This window comes from Callospermophilus lateralis, chromosome 6 (assembly GCF_048772815.1).
Source record: "Callospermophilus lateralis isolate mCalLat2 chromosome 6, mCalLat2.hap1, whole genome shotgun sequence".
Classification (NCBI taxonomy): Eukaryota; Metazoa; Chordata; class Mammalia; order Rodentia; family Sciuridae; genus Callospermophilus; species Callospermophilus lateralis.
In genome coordinates, this window is record NC_135310.1 from 111,335,463 (window position 1) to 111,358,952 (window position 23,490).

The 23,490-nt window shown below is 36.5% G+C and overlaps 1 protein-coding gene across 3 annotated transcripts in view; it reads right to left on the minus strand.

The window, feature by feature from the left end:
* Polh (DNA polymerase eta) overlaps window positions 1-23,490 on the minus strand; it is a 36,319-nt gene that overhangs the window by 5,912 nt on the left and 6,917 nt on the right. For all 3 annotated transcript variants that reach the window (XM_076858657.1, XM_076858656.1, XM_076858655.1), the window contains exons 4-10: window positions 21,254-21,471; window positions 13,974-14,143; window positions 12,099-12,202; window positions 10,068-10,187; window positions 9,351-9,474; window positions 8,530-8,595; window positions 1,384-1,553 (exon numbers count right to left, since the gene is read on the minus strand). In XM_076858657.1, coding sequence (XP_076714772.1) covers window positions 1,384-1,553; window positions 8,530-8,595; window positions 9,351-9,474; window positions 10,068-10,187; window positions 12,099-12,202; window positions 13,974-14,143; window positions 21,254-21,471 — 972 coding nt within the window. The remainder of the gene's footprint in view (window positions 1-1,383; window positions 1,554-8,529; window positions 8,596-9,350; window positions 9,475-10,067; window positions 10,188-12,098; window positions 12,203-13,973; window positions 14,144-21,253; window positions 21,472-23,490) is intronic.

Here is a 23,490-nt window from a genome sequence, read left to right on the forward strand (position 1 = left end):
CCCAGGGCCTCACACATGCTAGGCAAGCACTCTACCACTGAGCCACAACCCCAGCCCCTAAATAGGGCATTTCTTAACCCAGACAGACTTTCCAGAATGAAATTCTACAACTGCTTTTGGTTACCAATCCCAGTCTCAACATTTCAGGAAATTCCTGTCATAAAGTTCTTCATTATATCTAATTACCTTAATAAAATTTTCATGAGCTGTATTTCAGAACATGAGGCACAGTTGTATGTACAGATTCGATCCTCAATGAAGCAAAGAATAAATGTTATTTTAAAGTTATTATGATGAAATCTCACTATCTTCAGATTTCATACTTTGGGACCATCTCAGATAATGTTGATGCCTCCCTGTTCAATAATTTTCACATTATTGGTGAGAGGAGTATGTTATGGTTTGTCAACTTTCAAATAAGGTTTCATATGAAAGTAGTACAACAATTATCATTTGGTTCTGTGTAACTATTCAATTATTCCTTTAAAAAACTCCAATTTTAGAGACCCCTCCAACAAATTATAGATCTATACATACAATAGCAGTGCAATATATTTAGATAACTTAATGATAAATGTTATTTTTTTATAATCTTAGTGTACATCTGTAAATAAATTTAACTGTATTTAATAGGCTATATTTAATAAGGATTCCAATCCTGAAAATTATCATCTATTTGGCTATACTTAATGACAAAGGAAGTTTATTATGAATATGACCTTTGATATAACACCAGTGGAGCTTGCAGCTAAATTGGGGTGTTATAGATAATCAATAAACCAAAGTCACTTTCTTAAATACAAAAGCTGCTTTTAAGATGGAACATGGAACAGTCAGGGCTGGGGATGTGGCTCAAGTGGTAGCGTGCTCCTGGCATGTGTGAGGAACTCCTTAGCACCACATAAAAATAATATAAAGATATTGTGTCCACCTAAAACTTGAAAAATAAATATTTAAAAAAAATGGAACAATTAAGCAGCCGGGTGCAGTGCTATGTGCCTGTAATCCCAGTGACTCGAGAAGCTGAGGCAGAAGGATCACGAGTTCAAAGCCAGCCTCAGCAAAAGCAAGGTGCTGTGCAACTCAGTGAGACCCTGTCTCTAAATAAAATACAAAATAGGGCTGAGGAGGTGGTTCGGTGGTCAAGTGCCCCTGAGTTCAATCCCCAGTACCCCCCGCCCAAAAAAAAAAAGATGGGACAACCAAGTACTTGAGAGAGAAGTTCCCAAGTATATTCTAATAAGTGTTGCTAATCTGAGTCATAAGGAGCCTACCTCAGATGAGAGTTTGGATGCCCACTAATTTTAGAGCCAAGACGGAATAAGTGGATAAGTCTCTTTCTCAGAAGAGACTTAGGGAAAAAAAAAAAAAAACACAACTCACCACTCAGTTTGGATTACGGAAGTATTACAGTTTCTGATGACAGCAAAAGCATCGTGGCTCATCTTGTGAGCATCATAGTGGGTAAGGGCACAGCAACGGCGCAGGCTGCTGAGACGTTTGTCTCCTTGTACACGAATGCTTACAATCAACTGTGTGGCCACCCTGTCATTCTGTGGGTAGAAAAGATTTGGGACTAGAAATAAAGTTATCAAGAGCGTCTGGATTCTGTATACTGAACTACATGGGAAGAATTAAAAGAACCAGGGTAAAAGACTGGTTTAGAAACAAAGTTTCAACTAAGTCAAGAATAAACTGTCACTAAGCAAAAAATGAGGCTCTTTTATTCCATTCTGTATATTCATTAGAGTTCCTATTTTGCACATGTTTGGTACTATGAGAGATGCAAAGACAATCCCTGTTTTCATATATAATATTAATAGTATAGAATTTATACATTACAATCACGTTTTCTGAATAAAAATCCAATCACATGGTAGGGTTGTGTCTCAGCACCACATAAAAATAAGTAAAAATTTTTAAATCCAATTATATGATTCCACACACAAAAAAGTTTGTGCTATTTCTGGATGTAAGAAGTAATCAGACAAGACATAATTTGGGTGATGGAATATTAAAATATCTAGGATATTTTGACAAGTAATGAGAACAGGACAGAAAAAATGAAAATGGAACTCTCTTGAATTTTTTCAGGTGCATAAGCAAGATTACAACAAAATACTACAGTATTATATTCTATTTTATTACTAAAAAAGAGTTTAGGAAAGTAATTGTCTGAAAGTCAGGATGTCACGAATGAGTAATGGTTCTAGTTTCCAATCAAGTCCTTTGTCTTTTTTCTGCCCTGTTGCTTTTATGCTGAAAGCAGCTGAAATTTCCACTGGTACCTCGACACAGAATGGTAAAACCTCTAAAGAGCAAGACCATTTACTACTTTTCAGTTAAGTCTAAACATCTGAATACTGTTGATGTTCATCAAACCATAATAAAGGTCAAGACATGGAAATATAAGAAAGTGAAAAGGATCCCAGCAAAAATCAAAAGATGAGCTGGACATGGGGCATGCCTGTAATCCCAGTGGTTTGGGAGGCTGAGGCAAAAAGATCAATAAACCAAGGCCAGCCTCAACTATTTAGTGAAGCCCTAAACAACTTAGTAAGACCCTGTTTCAAAAAATAAAAAGGGCTGGGGATGTGACTCAGTGGTCAAGCGCCCATGGATTCAATCCCTGGTACAAAAAAATATGCTAGTGAGAAGAAATGTTCCTGTGGCAGGGTGAAAATACATTTATGAGACTTGCATATCTTGAGAGAATATAAATTGGCAATTACAAATAAACCCTTGTTGATGAAAAAGATACAACTATAATTGAGTGCCTATTATTATATCTAGGCAATACCAGGAGATGCAAGAGAGAACAACATTTATGAGACTTGCATATCTTGAGAGAATATAAATTGGCAATTACAAATAAACCCTTGTTGATGAAAAAGATACAACTATAATTGAGTGCCTATTATTATATCTAGGCAATACCAGGAGATGCAAGAGAGAACAAAATAAAGTCCAGAACCTCATGGATTTTACATTGTAATAGGAACTGCATATAAGAAACAAGAAGCAGGGTTGGGGTTGTGGCTCAGTGGTAGAGTGCTCGCCTAGCATGCACAAGGCACCGGATTTGATCCTCAGCACCATATAAATGTAAAATAAAGAAATTGTATCCACTTAAGCTTAAGAATTAAAAAAAAAAAAAAGAAGGCAAGTAATAAAAATTAGTACAGAGAGCTGAGCATGATGGGATTCAAATCCCAGCTACTTGGGATTATAGGTGTTTGTTAGCCAAGGCAGGAGGATTCCAAGTTGGAGGCCAGCTTCAGCAGCTTTGTAAGACCCTATGTCAAAAAAATAAAAAAGGCTGGGGATGTAGGCTCAGTGGTAGAGAGCTTGCCTAGCATGCATGAATTCCCCAGTACCATTAAAATAATAATAATAAAAAAGCCAGCTTCTCAAAAATTTAAAAGGAATGTGTTCAATCCCTGATGTGTACACACACACACACACACAGCCATAGCAACTTAGCAAGACCCTGTCTTAAAAAGGACTGGGTTCAATCCTTGGTACACACACGCACACAAACCAATATGAGCAAAGAAAGATTCTCTGAGGCAAAGGAACAGGAAATGCAAAGGTGCTACGGTGAGATCTTACCTGGTGTATTAGATAAAAGGGAAGGAAGCCAGTGAAGTAGACACTACAGCAGAATAAATGAGAAGAAAAGTGAGAGACAAGAGACTAGATCATCATATTTATAGATTAAAAAAAAAGATTCTAGCCAGGCATGGTGGTACATGCTTGTAATCCCAATTTACTTGGGAGGCTGAGGCAATAGGATTGCAAGTTCAAGGTCAGCCTAGGCAATTTAGTGAGACTGTCTCAAAATAAAAAATAAAAAGGGCTGGGGAAGTAGTGGTAGAGGGCTTGCTTAGCATGTGAAAGGTCCTGTGTTTGACTCCTTGGGCAAAATAAATAAATAAATAAATCCTTAACAGAGCTTAGATGGCAAAGGAAGCCACTGGAATATTTTAAACAGTGGAGGTTCAGGATCTTCTATGTCTTGAGTTATTCTTTTGGGTATAATTTTCAGGAACCTTCCTACCCCCACTCCTCTACAATGGATAGAAATTGGGAAGAAAAGCCCCAGAGGATTATAGAGAGATGAGTACTGAGTGACACCTAGTGGGCAAAGTTGCACAGGCCCAATAACAGCTGGGATCAAATTCCTCTTTACATTACCTACCAAAGATATAAGAATGTAGGTAGGTAATGTAATGGTCAAGAATAATCCAAAACTACTTGTTTGCTCTTTTGTAGCTGTAATTGGTCATGAATGTTCTTTTGGTAGGTAATGTAAAGAGGAATTTGATCTCAGTTGTTATATGTAACTTTGAAAACATTATGTTAAAGATTTAAAGGGCTGAGTCTGTAGCTCAGTGGAACAGTTCTTGCCTAGCATGCATGAGGAACTGGGTTCGATCCTTAGCACCACATTAAAAAAAAATACAATAAAGGCATGCTGTCTATCTACAACTACAAAATAATAATAATAATAATAATAATAAAAAGATTTCAAGCCAGTCCAGACCAGGCACAATGGCGCATGCTGTAATGCCAACGGCTTAGGAGTTGGAGGCAGGAGGATCTTGAGTTCAAAGCCAGCTTTAGCAACAGCAAGGCACTAAGCAACTCAATGAGACCCTGTCTCTATAAATAAATTATAAAATAGGGCTGGGGATGTGATACGCCCCCCACCCCACCCCCCCAAAAAAATAATTACAAGCCAGTCCAAAAGAAATTAAAGGGATACAAATAGGAAAAGAAGAGCTCAAACTATCTCTCTTTGCTGATGACATGATCCTATATTTAGAATACTCAAAAAACTCCACCAGAAAACTTACAGAACTCATAAATGAATTCCGCAAAGTAGCAGGATAAAAAAATATTTTTGGTGTTGGCTGAGTTACCAGGGATTGAACTCGGGGAGACTTGACCACTAAGTGATATCTCCAGCCCTTTTTGTATTTTATTTAGAGACAGGGTCTCACTGAATTGCTTAGTGTCTCGTTTTTTGCTAAGGCTGGCTTTGAACTCGCAATCCTCCTATCTCAGCTTCCCAAGCTGCTGGAATTACAGGTGTGCACTACCATGCCTGGCAGGAAACAAAATTAACACCCATAAATCAATTGCATGTTCCTATACACCAATGATGAATCAGCTTAAAAAGAAATTAGGAAAACTATCCCATTTATAATAGCCTCAAAAAAAAAAAAAAAAAAAAAAACCACTTGGGAATCAATCTAACAAAAGAGGTGAAAGACCTACAATGAATACTATAAAACAGGGGCTAGGGTTGTGGCTCAGTGGTAGAGTGCTTGCCTAGCACAGGTAAGGCACTGAGTTCGATCCTCAGCACCACATAAAATTAAATAAAAATAAAGGCATTGTGTCCACCTACAACTAAAAAACAAAAAACAAAACAAACAAAAAAAATTCTATAGAACATTAAAACCTGAAGAAGATGGGAAGATCTCCCAGGTTCATGGGTAGGCAAATTAATATGGTCAAAACAGCCATACTACCAAAAGCGATATACAGATTTAATGCAATTCCATTAAAATTCCGGTTATGTTCTTCATAGAAATACAAAAAGTAGGGCCGGGGTTGTGGCTCAGTGGTAAAGGGCTTGCCTAGCATGCGTGAGGCACTGGGTTTGATCCCTGGCACCACATAAAAATAAACAAATAAAATAAAGGTATTGTGTTCATCTACAACTAAAAAAATATTAAAAAAAAAAAAAAAAGAAAGAAAAAGTAGTCATGAAATCCATTTGGAAAAATAAGAGGCCCAGAATAGCCAAAGCAATCCTTAGAATAGTGAAGCAAGAGGCATCACAATACCAGATCTTATACTACACACAATTAGTTACAAAAACAGCATGTTATTGGCACCAAAACAGTCATGAAGACCAATGGTTCAGAATAGAAGAACATAGAAACAAGCCCACATAAATACAATTTTCTCATACTAGTCAAAGTCACCAAAAACATACATTGGAGAAAAGAGCCTTTTCGACAAATGGTGCAGGAAATCCATATGTAGAAAATGAAATTTAACCCATCTCTCACCTTGCACAAAACTCAAAATAGATCTAAGGCCTAGGTATTAGATTAGAAACCCTGTACCTACTAGAAGAAAATGTAGGCCCAACATTCCAGCATGATTTCTAAGACTTCCTAAAGCACAAGGAATAAAATAAAAAATCCAAAAATCAATAAATGGGATAGTATCAAATCAAAGATTCTTCACAGCAAAGGAAACAATCAAGAGTGAAGAGAGAGCCTGGAGAATGAGAGAAAAATCTTTGCCACCAATACCTCAGATAGGACATTAATTTCCAGGATATATAAAGAATCAAGGGCTGGGGCTATAGCTCAGTGGTAGAGTGCTTTCCTAGCATACATGAGGCGCTGGGTTCAATCCTCAGCACCACATGTAAATTAACAAATAAAATAAAGGCATTCTGTCCATCTACAACTACAACTACAAAAGAGAATTTAAAAAATATTAAAAAAAAGAACTCAAAAAGCTTAATACCAAAAAAATAAATAACGAAATCAATAAATGGTCAAAGGAATTAAACAGACACTTCTCAAAAAGAAGCCATCGACAAATATATGAAAAACTGTTCAATATCTCTAGCAAGTAGAGAAATGCAAATTAAAACTACATTGAGATTTCATCTCACTCCAACTAGAATGGCAATTATCAAGAATACAAGTAACAATAAATGTTGGCAAGGATGAGGGGAAATGAGTACACTCATACATTGTTGGTGGGACTGCAAATTAATGCCATCACTTTGGAAAGCAGTATGGAAATTCCTCAAAAAACTCGGAATAGGGGATGGGGTTGTGGCTCAGTGGTAGAGCGCTTGCCTAGCATGTGTGAGGCACTGGGTTCGATCCCCTGCACCACGTAAAAAAATAAACAAAATACAGGTATTGTGTCCATCCACAACTAAAAAAAAAAAAACAAAAAAACTAGGAATGGAACCTCCATTTGACCCACTTATCCCACTCCTCAGTATATACCCAAAGGAGTTTAAATTAGCATACTACAATGATGCAGCCACATCAATGTTTATAGCAGCATAATTCATAACAACTAAGCTATGAAACCAACCTAGATGCCCATCAACAGATAAATGGATAAAGATATTGTGGTATATATATATACAAAGGAATATTACTCAGCAATAAAGAAGAATGACTATGACATTTTGCTGGTAATTGGTTGGATCTGGAGACTACCTGCTAAGTGAAATAAACCAATCTCCCAAAAAAATAAAGGTCGAATGTCCTCTTTGATATGTGGGTACTAACTCAGGGAAGCAGGAAAATAGAAATTCAGTGGATTAAACAAAGGAGAATGAAGAAAAGGGAGGGAGATAGGAATAGAAAAGACAGTGGAATGAATCTTACATAACTTTCCTATGTACGTATATGAATACACCACAATGAATCTCACCATCATGTACATCCACAAGACTGGGATCCTAATTAGAATAAGGTATATTCCATGCTTGTATAAATATATCAAAATAGATTCTATTGTCATGTATAACTAAAAAGAACCAATTAAAAACAAAAGATTTCAAGCCAGTCACAAAAGAATCATATGTATTGTATGATTCCATTTATATGAAGTTTCCAGAATATTAAATCCATAAAAACAAAATGCAGACTAGTGGTTACCTAGGGCTGAGATTAGGTAGGGGAGAAATGAAAAATGATTATTAATAAATACAGGAATTCTTTCTGGGTATGACAATTCTATAATCAATTGTGGAATAGCTGTATAACTCTGGAATATACTAAAACGACTGAACTACACACTTGAAATGGCTGGATTTTACAGCACATAAAGTATATCAATAGAGCTGAATAAAAGGAGCAAAGAGCCGGGCATGGTGGCACATGCCTATAATCCCAGCAACTCAGAAATCTGAGGAAAGTTCAAAGGCAGCCTCAGCAATTTAGCAAGGCCCTAAGCAACTGAGTATGGCCCTGTTTCAAAATAAAAATGGCTGGGGATGTGGCTCAGTGGTTAAGTATCCCTGGGTTCATTCCTTAATACAATACAATACATACATACATACATACATATATATATACAAAGAAAGAAAGAAAGAAATTGTCTGATGGCTAATGTGTGACTTATATTCTGGGTTTAAACTACTCCCAAGTCCAATAACTTATGGTTCAATCTCTCAGAGTCCTGCTCAATGACTATGCACTCTGAAAAAAGTCCATTCTATATTCAGGGTTTCAGAAGTTTGATAAGAAAACCTAAAAACGTAGAGGCAAATGATAATGAGAGAGACCTAACTCTGCCCTAGGCTTTTCAAGATCAAGTTGAATTTTATGGGCCTATGTTAAGAGAAGGTAAAAGATTTCTTAAAATTTTCTAGGCTGATATTTTTTCTAACTTTGTTCCTATTCCAAAAGGTAAGGAGAAGCTGATTTAAATCCCAAAGCCTACTCCAGGAATAAAGAAAGAAAATCTTACATCATTTCGGTCTTTGGTCAATCTTTCTTCAAGTTCTTGGGCTAACTGCAAAAGCCACCATTGTACCTAGAAAAGTATTAAAACTTCAATTCTTCATTTAAATACTCAAGGAGGTTGGGGTAAAGCACTTGCCTAGCATGCACAAGGCCCTGGATTCAATCTTCAGCACTGCAAAAATTAAATATTCCAGGTCCATTATAGAACTAGACAGTGGATTTGTTCAGTTTTTTTTTTTTTTTAACATTTATTTATTTTTTTTTTTAGTTGTAGACAATACCCTTACTTATTTATGTTTTTGTAGTGCTGAGAATCGAACCCAGGGCCTTGCACGTGCTAGGCAAGCACTCTACTGCTGAGCCACAATCCCAGCCAGGATTTGTTCAGTTTTAACCCAAATGGAATTGTATACCAATGCCTCCCCCATAGCAGATTATAGAAATCTTCTCAGTATTCTCTAAGTTCAAGATTTTCATTTTCTTTTCCTGCTGGCATGGTATCTTAATGAATTTCATGTATGTCCAAGCATTGAAAAAAAGACCTACTTGAGGCACAATATCCTAGGTTTTCCAAGTTTCCATCTACCAAAAACTGAGAAACTCTACTTAATTTGGTCAGTTCTATTTTATTTTCTTTTTTAAGATGGAAGAAATGGAAACAAGTAATAAATCCCAAGTTAAACTAATATCAAAATAGAACACAAGCTTCCTTTTTCCTTCAGACTTTATAAAGTTCCCATTTAACTGGCTAAAGATTACATAGCAAATAAAATCTACCCACTACCTCTTAAAAGAGGCAATTTTCTATCAAGAATGCCTGCTTACCTGTTCCCGAGTAGCCAGAGCTGTTTTTCCTGGAAAATTCTTGCTACAGCCAATGGTTTTAGGTAGTTGCCTGGGCTTAACTGGATCATGTTCAATTCCTCGACACATGGCATAGAGCCAAGACCTAATAAAACCAATAAAAACATTAAGATGATAAAAAATTATTATTCTTATTAAATCTAAACACCTATATTACCTTTTTATCCTTTTCATAAAAAAAGGAAAAATTTCCAAAATTTAAGTGTACTTGATCTCTCTGAGAGAACTCCAGCTCTCTCTAATTAATCCCACTGCAATATATTGAGAAGGAGAGCCTCCCCTAATTTTTTTGGGGGGTGGGGGGGTACTGGGGATTTAACCCAGGAATGCTTAACCATAGAGCCACATCCCCAGTCCTTTTTACTTTTTTAAAATTTTGAGACAGGGTCTCGCTAAATTGCTTAGGGCTCACTAAATTGTTGAGGCTGGCCTGGAACTTGTAATCTTCTTGCCTCAGCCTCCCAAGCCCCTGGGATTACAGGCGTGCATCACCATTTTAAAGTATATAGTATATATATACTTTAAATATATATAGTATTTTAAAGCAAAAATAACCAACTAGTGAAACTGCCTCAAGGAATAAATGTTGAACTAAAGATAGATATAGATTTTACTAAGTGGTTCTATATTTGAACTTAGCATTTCCATAAAGATTAAAAAATATTATGAATCACTTACCCATTCTTTTCTCCAAAATGACTCTGGAGCTGGGATTCAGTGAACTGGGTCAGTTCACCCATGTATTCTACCCCTAGAATTTCAATGACAGAGGCTCCTAGCTTTCCTCCAAGACTACGGCTGACAACGAGGGAAAAAAAAAATTTACAGATCAGATCATAAATATCTAGTTAACAGCAAACATAAGAACTCTGATACTATAAATAGCTCTTCAAAAAGTTCAGAGAAGCTAGGCACCATGGCTCATGCCTTTTAATCACAGTGACTCAGGAGGCTGAGGCAGGAGGATCACAAGTTTGTAGCCAGCCTCAGAAACTTAGTGAGAACTTGTCTCAAACAAAAACAAAAACAACTCAGAGAAAATGAGAGCACATATTAATCCTATATACTCTTTTTTAAACAATATATAGGTATTGGGGATTAAACCTAGGGGTTTAATCACTGAGCCATATCTCTAGCCCTAGTCCTATACTCTCTTAGTTTTCTAGCATCAGACTAGATGACTCTGAGAATTCAGATACTCTTCCAGGTTCAGATCTAGGGGGAAGATTAATAAGAGCATAAGCAAAAGAGTAGTTATTGATTAGGCAATAAGCCAATTATATATAAAAATTTCAGCTGTTCAAGATCTACTGTCCTAAAAAAAAAAAAAAAAAAAAAAAAAAAATCTACTTTCCTACTTGAGGCTTAAAATTACAAACCCAATCCCTAGTTCCTTTTATTTGATGTGCACCACCATGCTCATATAAAACCATTTTATACTTAAGAATACAGTCAAAATTCTTCATCCTGGCCTTTGAAGTACTCTATAATCTGTCTTAACCTAATTTTTGAGTCTGTTTCCATTACCTGTGTTCATCAATATTAACTAGTTCACATCTTAGTTCACTGAAAATATCTTCCACTTTCTCCCCTCCTTGTGCTACAAATATTCTCCAAATCAGTGCTGTTTTATTTACTATTCTTGGCTGACTCTCCATATTTGCCAACCTGAAAGCAAAATTGCATGCCCTGTTCATAAATCCTTCTGATTACTTTCTTTTTTTGTGTGTGCTCTTCAACAATATTATAAGCCCTTGTCAATAACACATAATTGGTACACACAACTTGGTTATTCTTTTGAATTGTCTTCTTTCATAACTAGTTGGGGGGCAATTCAATAGCTCTGAACACCTTATTTGATATTAGAGGAGAGAAAACAAGTAAAAATTTTTTTTTTGGAACATAGAATTAGACTTGAATAAAAAAAAAAAAACATCTAGAAGGAAGTTAAAAATATAGCTAAAACTCAGTTCATCTTTTTAAAAAATAGGACTATCACAGATCATTCAGAATTGAAAATTCATTAAGAAAAAAGTTTCAGAGCCAGGCATGGTGGCACACACCTATAATTCTAGCTACTTGGGAGGCTGAGGCAAAAGAGAATTATAAGTTCAAGGCCAGCCTCAGGTGTCTAAAAATAAAAATTAGAAAAGGGACTGGTAGGGCTGGAGATATAGCTCAGTTGGTAGAGTGCTTGCCTAGCATGCACAAGACCCTGGGTTCAATCCCCAGCACCCTGGGTTCAATCCCCAGCACCCTGGGTTCAATCCCCAGCACCACCAAAAAAAAAAAAAAAAAAAAAGAAAAGGGACTGGTAATGTAGCTCAGTGATAGGGCACCCTGGATTTAATCCCCAGTAAAAACAAAAATAAAAGAAAAAGTCTTGGGCTGGGGATGTGGCTCAAGCGGTAGCGCGCTCACCTGGCATGTGCGGGGCGCTGGGTTCGATCCTCAGCACCACATAAAAATAAAATAAAGATGTTATGTCCACCGAAAACTAAAAAATAAATATTAAAAAATTCTCTCTCTCTCTCTTAAAAAAAACAAGTCTCACTATGCTTCAACATTTTAATTGTTTGTGTTGTTTTCCTTCTAATAGCCTGGTACCTATTTTCCCTGCTCAGATACTTTATAGGACTAAAAAATTACAACCAGAGAGCATCTTCACTTGAGTATGTGTGAAATTTAAGGTGTTCCCTAAATACTTACATTTTGCGAATAGGCATTTGGTTGAAGAGCTGTGGGACGGATCCATGTGAGACCACCGTCTGGCGATTGGGCTTGTTTAATCCACAGGCCAGTTTTGCCAGAACCTGGAAACATGGAAATCAGGACTGTCAACTCACCTGTGCAGAGTTGGTGGAAATTAAGATACACACATAGAGGCAGTACAGGGGCTGTAAACTAATGATTCCACATTAAGAACAAAATAAAACAAGAAACTCAAGAAATCTCTAAAACTTCATGTTCTACAACATCCTCAGTGGAAAACATGAACCATTATTATCATTAACCTCATTATTCTTCCTATATCTCTTCCATTCTCAGTTTTCCCCTAGTCATTTTTCCGCCTCCATCTATTCTTTGAGATCTTCCCACTTTTTGGGGAGGGGTATGGGAAGGGTTTTAATGGAGATAGAACCCAGGGGTGTTTTACTACTGAGGTACATCCCCAGCCCTTTTTATTTTTTGAGACAAGGTTTTGTAATTTGCTAAGGCTGGCCTCAAACTTGTTATCCTCCTGTCTCAGCCTCATGAGTCATTGGGATTATAGGCAAGCACCACCACATTTGAAAAGTCTTCCTACTTTAAGAGGTTTAAAACCCAGGGAAGCTACAGAAGAAGCTCAAGTAAGATAGATATATTTCTCAGTGTATCCATATGAAAATGCTAAAATAAAATGTTTTACCCTACCTAATGGTTTTGGTTCCTAAATTTAATACAGATTACCATAATTTAGTATCTGTGATAGAGATTGGGCTCAAATTTATCCTCTAAGAGCAAAAACACTTAAAAATGAAAAAATTTACATTTAAATCCTTGAGAACTCTTCAAATAGTAACACAGTTCAGTGGTATCCTTATGCAAATTATAATTTATATAAAATCATTCTTTAACTGCATTACAGAAATTATTTAGGAACTTCTATTAGGCAACATTTAGTCTGGTTTAAATTACATTGAAAATACTGCCCCCCCCCCACACACCTCCATCTAACCAGAAAAACAAAAAATAATTCTGGGCAGTTTAACAACTATCCTCCCATTAGAGATGGGGGAGAGAGCAGCAACCAGGGATATCAACCACTGCCCAACTATTGAGTCTTGGTCAGAAGGGTATGAAAGTCTATGCTCTCACTATACTTTACTCATAGTTCATCAGAAAATTAATTATTTGGCCCCTGGATTATTGAGAATTGCCTGTGTTCCCTAAATTAAAATAGTGGTCCAAATTAATAAAATTTTACTATTGGATTTATCTTATCATTCCTATTATAAAAGGGGGGATAGGCAAAAGCATAACATTCCCAAGCAACTCCCCCAAGAAAATGAGATAATAGAAAAATGTTTGACAAGTGAAAAATAAAATAGGTTAATACATAAAAGTTCAAGACTAGCCTCCTCCCTTCCAAAGATAGCTCAGTCATTAAGAAACCACTTTAGATATAATTTTATAAGTAAGCATTTTTCTATAATTTTTTACCCTGCTTTAATTAAACATAAATGCAATGTAAATTACCATTAAAATATACTTAATATACTTTTATTTGGGCCTCAACAAGAATTTTACATAAAAACTCATTCCAAAGTATATGGGTAAGAATTTAAATATCCCACTCATATCTTTCCTGGCTGTACTCAACTGAAGATATCGAGCTCAGGCAGCTGAGGCAGGAGGATCTCAAGTTTGAGGCCAGCCTCAACAACATAAGCAAGGCCCTAAGTAATTTAGTGAGACCCTGTCCTAAAAAACAAAAAATAAGAAGGGTTAGGGATATAACTCACTCAGTGGTAAAGGACTTCTGGGTTTAATCCCCAGTACCAAATAAATAGTTTTTCTTTGAAATCTATGATTCACTTTCACCTTATTGTGTGAAATTCCAGCTGAGCACTGAAAACCAGTTTGCATTTCTATGGCTGCTCTCATTTCCTCCACAATCACTGCCCCCACAGTGAGCTGTAGGTCTGGAGATGTGGTGTCATCAATCTGAAGAGAATCCAGCCACTGAAGTAAGCCTTGTTTTCGTATTTCCTCTGGGGGGAAAAAATGAAGTCACTTTTAGATATTTTATTTGTTTTTATGTGTGTATGATACTATTGAACCCAGGGCTTTTGCATGCAAGGCAAGCACTCTACAAACTGAGTCCCCACCCCTCCCCTTTTTATTTTTTTGAGAATGTTGCCACATTGCCAAGGCTAGCCTCTAACTTGAAATCCTCTTGCCTTAGCCTCCTGCATAGCTGGGATTACAGGAATATGCCACAGTTCCCAGCCTACATTTAGACAATTAAAAAATAATAAAAATGCTATTTTCAGTCATGGGCAATTATAACATTCAGTCAATAGACTATACACATACCATATATCCTATATACAGTCTAGGTTTTGTTGTTGTTAGGAACTTGGAATTGAACCCAGAAGCATGCTTTGTCACTGAGCTATATCCCCAGCCCATTCTATTTTTTGAGACAGAGCCTTGCTAAGTTGCTGAGGCAGGTCTCAAACTTACCATCTCCCTACCTCAGCCTCCAGAGTTGCTGGGATTACAGGTGTGTGTCACTGTGCTGAGCCCTCTTAATTTTTTTCAGACAGGGTCTAAGTTGTTGAGACTAGCCTCAAACTTGTGATCTTCCTGCTTCAGCCTCCTAAGTTGCTGGGATCATAGGTGTGCACTATTAAGCATGGCTACAATCTAGGTTTGTATAAGTACATCCTATGATGTTTAAACAACAATGATATCACTCAACCATGCATTTCTCTGAACATATTCACATCCTGAAGCAATATGTGACTATTTTCAATTGCAGTATTTCATGCAGAAATGCTTGGATTTCAGATAATTTATATATATGTAAGGTTTTCTTATGACATGCCAGCAAAGTGAAAGGAGTAGTCATTTGTAGGAGGCAGCCATTCTGAATGATTCGTATTCTCCTTCCCTGAGTGGAGAGGCTTTGACCGTCACTACATACTACATAGTGACATTGCCCAGGTCCCAGAGGTTGAGAATGCGTCTTCAGATGTAGGTGTGTCACCCCACAGATTGAGCTATGCTCACCTGTTCCTTTGTGATACTATCCCTTTGCCCTGTTTGAGATAGAATGTTCCATGGAAACGCCCTTAGTGTGTCCCCTTCTCTTGCTCTGCCTTTGGGTGTGGCCTTCCTAGATGTCAGTCAACCTGCTGACAGCAGACATCATAAAGCTAGACTAGACCTCCTGAAACCTGACCCCTGGCCTCATTTGAATGGCTTCTCCTCAATAAAAGAGTTCAGCAGGTGCTGGCCCTCTCTCTTTCAGTGGGCCTTACGGTCCGAGAAGCTGTCACAGGACCCCAGAGAAAAAGGTATCTCTGTTTCTTGTCTGATTATTTCGTACAGCCCAGTTCACCTGGAGTGACCCTGAGTGTTTTAGTTTCGAAGAATGCGACAATCATTAATAGCTATCTTTCAACATGCTCATCTTCCTCATCTCTCTATATGTGAACATTTACTGCTGCAAGATACTTTATATATTTTAATTTTTTAGTTGTAGATGGACACAATACCTTTATTTCATTTATTTATTTTATGTGGTGCTGAGGACCAACCCAGTGCCTCGCACATGCTAGGCAAGTGCTCCACCACTAAGCTACAATCGCAGCCCCTCTAAGATACTTTTTTTTCCTTTAAATGTGGTACTAGGGATCAAACACAGGGTTTTGTACATGCTAAGCTTGCACTCTATCACTGGGCTATACTTCGAGCCCCTCCAAGTACTTTAAGTATATTTTCTTGCCTTGTTCCTACCTTATTACTGCCTTCTTAAACCAGTAAGTCCATATTTAGTATGTCTCTAGTTCTTTCATGCCTGTGAATTATGAATAGTTGTAAATTGGATTGTAAGATATTTCCCATAATCATGAATACTGAACTACATTCTCTTCTTTGTACACACATTTCCTTTTGGTAAACTCATAACTGTCTTATGGTTCAACTTGCTTATGAGTACATGCACATCTTTCTATTGGAAACACGCATGAATTCTAATCCCTTATCTCTGCCTCCCTACAGAATAACTTCTTGAAATTTTTATTATACAGAACTTCAAACTAAACTAAAAGCAAACTTTTTTTTTTTTTTTTTTTTGGCAGTGCTGGGAATTGAACCCAGGGCCTTGTGCATGCAAGTCAAGCACACTACCAACTGAGCTATATTCCCAGCCCTAAAAGCAAACTTATCAGGTACAGTAGCATGTACTGTAATCCCAGGTATGTGGAAGGCTGAGGTAGGAAGATGAAGATGAAAAGTTCAAGGCAAGCCTGGGCAGACCATGTCTCAAATAAAAATTTTTAAAGGGCTGGAGACATAACTTGTGAAGACCTGGATTCACACCCAAGTACACCGTCTCCCCACACACACAAAAAAGAAAACCTAAAAATCTATATCTTCCACCTCAGAGATTCTTCCAACCAACCACCCATTTCTAATATAGGGTTAAAATACAAATATTGGCTCCTTTTTATTGTTTCCCATTATGAAGCCATCCAGGCCTACTTAAAAATCTCATATATCCACTGCAACTCACACTATTTGATTCAGATTTCTTTTTTATATTTTCTTTGTTGGTATTATGGATTGAACCTGGGGCCTTTCAAGCGCTTACCAGATCCTCTACCTTAATTTACACCCACAGCCACACCCCCTTTTAAAATTTTTTGAGACAGGGTCTGGCTAAGATACCCAGGCTGGCCTTGAATTTGATTCTCCTGCCTCAGCCTCCCAAGTAGTTGTGATTTCTCATATCTTAAAACATACAACCTCTGGAACATTCACTCACCATTGTAACTCCAAGAGCTTTTTCTACAGAAATCTGCACTGTTTCTTCAAGTAATAACAGATTGCCTTACAGTTCCCCCAACAAGTTAACTTGCCACAGATTTGTGCCTAGTTTCCTTTTGGTTAATGTTCAACATTCAAAGGTTTTAATGAAAAGAGCTCTTCTGAATAAAAATTATATTACAAAATAGTAGTTCAAAACTATTACAGGGCTGGGGTTGTGGCTCAGTGGCAGAGTGCTCGCCTAGTGGGTGCAAGGCCCTGGGTTCGATCCTCAGCACCACATAAAAATAAATAAAATAAAGGTTAAAAAAAGTAAAAAACAAACATATAAACTATGTTACAAATGAAAGGTATTGCGACTATAGCTATTATCAAAAGTACTACGCTGGGGCTGTGGCTCAGTGGTAGAGCACTTGCCTTGCATGTGAGAGGTACTGGATTCGATCCTTAGAGCCACATAAAAATAAATATATTTACCAACTACAACTTAAAAAAAAAAAACAAAAAACTAGAAAATGTCTAGTAAAAAGGATACAGACACCCCTGAAAAGCCTCCTGGTACAGAATTCTTTGCCCTGGGAAATCCAACTGAATTCTACTTGGATCATCTGACTAAATAAAATAAAATATTCCACTGTTATGCAAATTCTTAGATCTAGAATCTAAAATTATCATAGTCTAATGTACCACAAACTGAGTTTTTATTGTCCTAATTTTATTCTAGTCTAACATTTTTAACTTTTATGTGTACTTTATTAAAGCACTTCATACAGAGTATTTCTCAAGTTTTTGTTAGATGAGGTAAATAAAGATGAACTTATTTAAAAAAATCACTTGCGGGGTGGGGGGCGCTGGGGTTGTGGCTCAGTGGTAGAACGCTTGCCTAACGCACACAAGACCATGGGTTTGATCCTCAGCATCACATAAAAATAAATTAAAAAATAAAGGTATGTGTCCAACTACAACTAAAAAATAAATATTAAAAAAAAATCACTTAGAGGCTGGAGATATAGTTCAGTTGGTAGAGTATTTGCCTTGCATGCACAAGGCCCTGGGTTCAATCCCTAGCACCACCAAAAAAAAAAAAAAAAAAAATCATTTGGGGCTGGGGCTCAGTGGTAAAACACTTGCCTAGCACGTGTGAGGCACTGGGTTTGATGCTCAGCACCACATAAATAAAGGTATTGTGTCCATCTACAACTAAAACAATAAATTTTATATATATATATATATATAAATCAGCTATCATGAGGCTGGGGTTGTGGCTCGGTGGTAATGTGCTCGCCTAGCACATGTGAGACCCTGGGTTTAATCCTCAGCACCACATAAAAATAAATAAATAAAATAAAGGTATTATATGTCAAACTATAACTAAAAAAATAAATATTAAAAAAAATCATTTATCAGCTGGGCATGGTGGCATATACCTGTAATTCCAGTGACTCGGAAGGCTGAGGCAGGAGGATTGTAAGTCCAAGGCCAGCCTCAGAAACTTAGTGAGGCCCTAAGCAACTTAGCAAAACCCTGTCTCAAAATGAAAAATAAAAAGGATTGGGGATGTAGCTCAGGGATTAAGCAACACTGGGTTCAATCCCCAGTACCAAAAAAAAAAAAAAAAAAATCCAAAAACTTTTATCGTTTCCTTACACATCAACAGCCAAGTAGAAAATATAATAGAAAATATATAAAATTGCAATAGCAGTAAAAACTTTCAGTCATCTAGGAATATAACAAATGAATGCACAAGACATTTATAGAAGAGTTAAGTCTTAGTAAAGATATAATAGATATTCATAATAATAAAAGAATCTTGATCCCTACTCACACTATATGCACACCATCATATATCTAAATGTGAAAGTTAATACAATAAAGCATCTAAATAAACTGAAGAGTGTCTTGAGATAGATAGTTGCTCAAGATATTCTTTGTGGCAACATAAATGAGCCTGGAGGACATTATGTTAAGTGAACTAAGTAGTTACAAAAAGACAAATATCACATGTTGTTAGTAATATGTAAATGCTAAAAAGAAGTGGAAAGATATTAAGAAGTAGAAAGCAGAATAGTGGTTACCAGAGACTCAGAAGAGTACAGAAGAAATGCATGGAGAAAGGACAGTTAATGGGTCCAGGGTACAGTTGGTTGGAAAGAATAACTTCAACATTCTATAGCACAGTAACATAACTATATAATTGATTTTATATTTCAAAATAGCTAAAGAATGTTCCTGAAACAAAACAAATCAAAGCAGAGAGAATTCTTATCAAATATTAAGACATACTATTAGACATCAGTAATAAAAATAATTATGTTCCTGGTGCAGCAGCATACAAGCTAATGAAATACTTCAGAATAAGGCTCAATCATATATAGAAAGTTAATAATGAATTGAGAAATAAATGTTGGAAAAACTTGCTTACTCTAAAAAGAATTAAGGAGTCTCCCATCTTAAAAAAGTTAAACTAAGGGGCTGGGGATGCGGCTCAAGCGGTAGTGCGCTCGCCTGGCATGCGTGCGGCCCGGGTTCGATCCTCAGCACCACACACAAAGATGTTATGTCTGCCAATAACTAAAAAATAAATATTAAAATTCTCTCTCTCTCTCTCCCTTTCTCACTCTCTTTAAAAAAAAAAAAAAGTTAAACTAAAAATAACTATAAGGCAAACAGAAGAAAAAGCAGAGAAAGTCTTTGTAAAATTCTGATAGAAATGATTTCTGAAATGAGATTCAAAATGCATAAATCATAACATGAAGAATTGGCAGACTTAAAAATTTTTGTTTTAACAAAGTATAGCATAAATAAAATTAATACATGGATGACAAACTTGGTAGAGGATATACAAGGACCTCTTGCAAATCGAAAACTAAATAAATGGCAGGAAATTCAATTAAAAAAAGCAAACAAATCACAAAATTAGCAACTCAGTTGACTAACAAGTACATGAAGAGATGCTCAAAACTCAATTAGTAATCAGAGAAGTGTTTATTAAAGCAAAACAAAATACACAAAATAGCACTTTTTAGTTACCACTTTAGCAAATATTTTTAAACATTACTGGTAACAATATGAAGGAAACAAAACAATATGAGTTATTGGGGACAATATGAGGGAAACAGGACTCTTGTAGTGCGCCAAGGGGAATGTAAACTGTGACAGTGATGCTGGGCAGTATTCTGGCAGTACTTGGTGATACTACGTTTATGTGTATACCCTATGATTTCTTAGTCCACTCCTGCAAACATTCCCCAGAGAAACTTTTACATAGGTCTAAAGAGGGTAAGGACATTCATTATACTAACATTAGGGTCTCTGAAACAACTAATGAATTATCACTAGAGAGAGGGGTCTGTAAACATGGTGGATCCACACCATGGATTATGCTGCAGGTAAAAGCCACCAATTACCTATAAATACAGCCATATGAATATCGTTAATAAAATCACCACTGAAAGAAAAAATTTTTAAAAATGAAATCTATAATAGTACAATATCATCTTGTAATTAAAAAGCACATACATACAATGATACTGTATAATTTATTAAGGTATACACATATCTAAGATGTATCAAATACATCACTGGGGTGGGAACAGGGTAAACACTACAAAGGAGAAAAGTAGTAAAGTAAAACAAGAACAACATTGCATTACAAAGGAGAAAAGTAGTAAAGTAAAACAAGAACAACATTGCACTGAAGATAAAGTGATAGAAATTGATCAGAAGTTTGAATGGCTCAACTTCCTATACTTGGAGGTCTCTCCTAAAAGAGCTCACCTTGACTAGGTGCGGTGGTGTACACCTATAATTCCAGCAATCTGGGGGGCTGAGGCAAGAGGATCCCAAGTTCAAAGTCAGCCTCAGCAACTTAGTGAGACCCTGTCTCAAAATAAAATAAAAAAGAGCTGGGTAGGTAGTTCAATGGTAAAGCACTCTTGGGTTCAATCCTCAGTAACAAGGAAGGGGCAAAACAAAACAAAAACTCACCCTGCTTACAAATCAAGAAACCAAGAAACTAAGTTATAATAATATAAATTAACCTGAAGATGAAGGAAGAGCTCAGTCAGCCTTCTACCTTCTATTAGTAACACTAACCTATCCTAGTTGTATCTAAGGAAGTATTTATTTTCATGTAATTTTCCAGCGTCTCAACACGCATATACCTGGAAAGATAAGAGAATTTGTATATCCTTCCACACGAGTCCTTGTAATTCATTCAGGATATATTTGATTTCCTTTCAATCATTCCAAGAAGAATCAGCATGACCAAGCAAAGCAGGTTCCAAAGGTAGGAAGCAGAAGCAATAATGATGCTATGGAAGTACCTTTCTGAACAGTCTCTTTAGTTGTTGTAAGGCCTTGGGGCAAACCTTCAATGTATGTGGTTGGCAACAAATCAGCTGAGATAGGATGACCTTGTAGCTTTTGTAGTTTCTCTTGTACAGCACTGGTCAGATCTACATAAGCTTCATCGATGCTAGCACGTTCAATCACAGCAAAACGAGACATTACCTCCATCACTTCAACACTGGCTTCCCGGTATCTAAAAAGTGTAAGGATCATATGTGTAGGCAATAAATAGAGGTGACCTTGAGACTGTCAGGGCTCATCCTCTCCCTCTCAAAATGAATATAATAAAGAGACAACTGGCTTAACAAAGAATAAACAGTAACCCAACTAAATGGGGTCAATGGCAGGCGCACGACAGAAGAAAAGAAAAAGAAGAACCATGGAGGTAAACATTTTTTTGTGCAAACCAAGATAGAAAGCACAAACTTAGGGCTGGGGTTGTGGCTCAGTGGTAAAGAACTTGCCTAGCATGTGTGAGGCACTAGGTTCAATCCTTAGCACCACTTAAAAGTAAATAAATCAAATAAAGGTATTATGTCCATCTACAACTAAATATATATGTATATATAAGCATGTACTTTTCTACATTACAGGGATCTCTCTAAAAAGGAAAAAAATGGCTCACAGTAGAAAATATTTTACTACAATCATCTATTTCTTTTATTATTTTCACATATTTCATGAAGTCTTTTGCTTCTAATTCTGTCTTCAAATAAGAGGTAACCTACAGGGAAAATTAAACTGAACATACTAGAGTAGCTGGTCCTTCTTAGGATAGCATTTCTAACTAAAAATTAATAAACTAACATACAGACTTTTATTTCAGTCAATATTGCAGTTGCTCATCACTATACACACACTCTAATAAAATCACTTCTGCAAATACTAACATTCAAATTATCAAGTTGAAGGTAAGTGCCTTGAATCTGGTGATGCATCTGGGAGACAGACAACCTTCCAAAGGGGATACCAAATTCATCATATATCTTCTATTTAAACCATAAGCAACTGGGTATAGTGGAACACACTTGTAATCCCAGCAACTCAAGAGGTTGAGGTTGGAGAATTGCAAGTTCAAGGCCAGCCTCAGAAACTCAGCAAGACCCTGTCTCTAAGAAAGGAGCAGGCACAGTAGTGAATGCCTGTAATCCCAGTAACTCAGGAGGCTGAGGCACAAAGCATCTCAGTGAGACCTTGTCTCTAAGTAAAATACAAAATAAGGCTGGGGATGTGGCTCAGTGGTCAGTGCCCCTGAGTTCAATTCCCTGGTAACTACCCCACCACAAAAAAAAGAAAGGACTGGGAAATATGGGGATATTGCTCAATGGTTCAATTCCTAGTACTAAAAGAAAAAAATATACATCATAAAGGCTGGGGGAATATAATTAAGCGGTAGAACACTCTTGGGTTTAATCTCCAGTACCATACAACAAATCAAAATATTTTTAAATTTCAGTTCTCTCTGATCTGTACAGATCTTTCTCCTAAACTTTTAAATTGGCCATTTTTCATTACTTGATAAATTTCAAAAGTAAACGATCATATTTAAATTTGGTGGAATGTGGCTTTTCCAAATTACACTTTGAAGTCAACAATACATATTTCAAGGAAATTACACTTTGTACATCAGCATAAAATTCTATTCAATGTAATTTAATAGCTTTAGCTGAATTAATTCTGCTGTAGTGTTAAAGTACTACTCTTCAATCAAATCATTCTTCTTTTCAGGCAATAACTCTGATGTGAATGTGGTGGGGTTAGCAGGCGATTCTACCTTCAGACTTCTAATTCATAGGTGAATTCAGAATATGTCAGGTTCCAAGTCAGAGTATGATCCCTATCTATATCATGTTGTTCAATAACTATAATATACTGTGAGAATGTGGTTACTAAAACTTGAAATAATAGATGTGAACCCTCAATCTTCTACTTATGTATATGAACTTAAAATTATTTAGCTTCTCTAAACCTGATCCCTTATCTATCAACACAAAGTAATACTAGTGCCTACCTTATAAATGAAATTTAAAAGAGATTTCACCTATAAAGAACTTAACACAGTGCCTGGAATATGAAAAATATTCAATATCTATTAGTTATTAAGATTATTATAATGGTTGGGGCTTGGGCCTAACCCTCATACATGTCCCTTGTTTAGGCTAAAGGTCTAAACTCTGGGAAAGATAGCTCAATTAAAAAACAAGATAGTGGG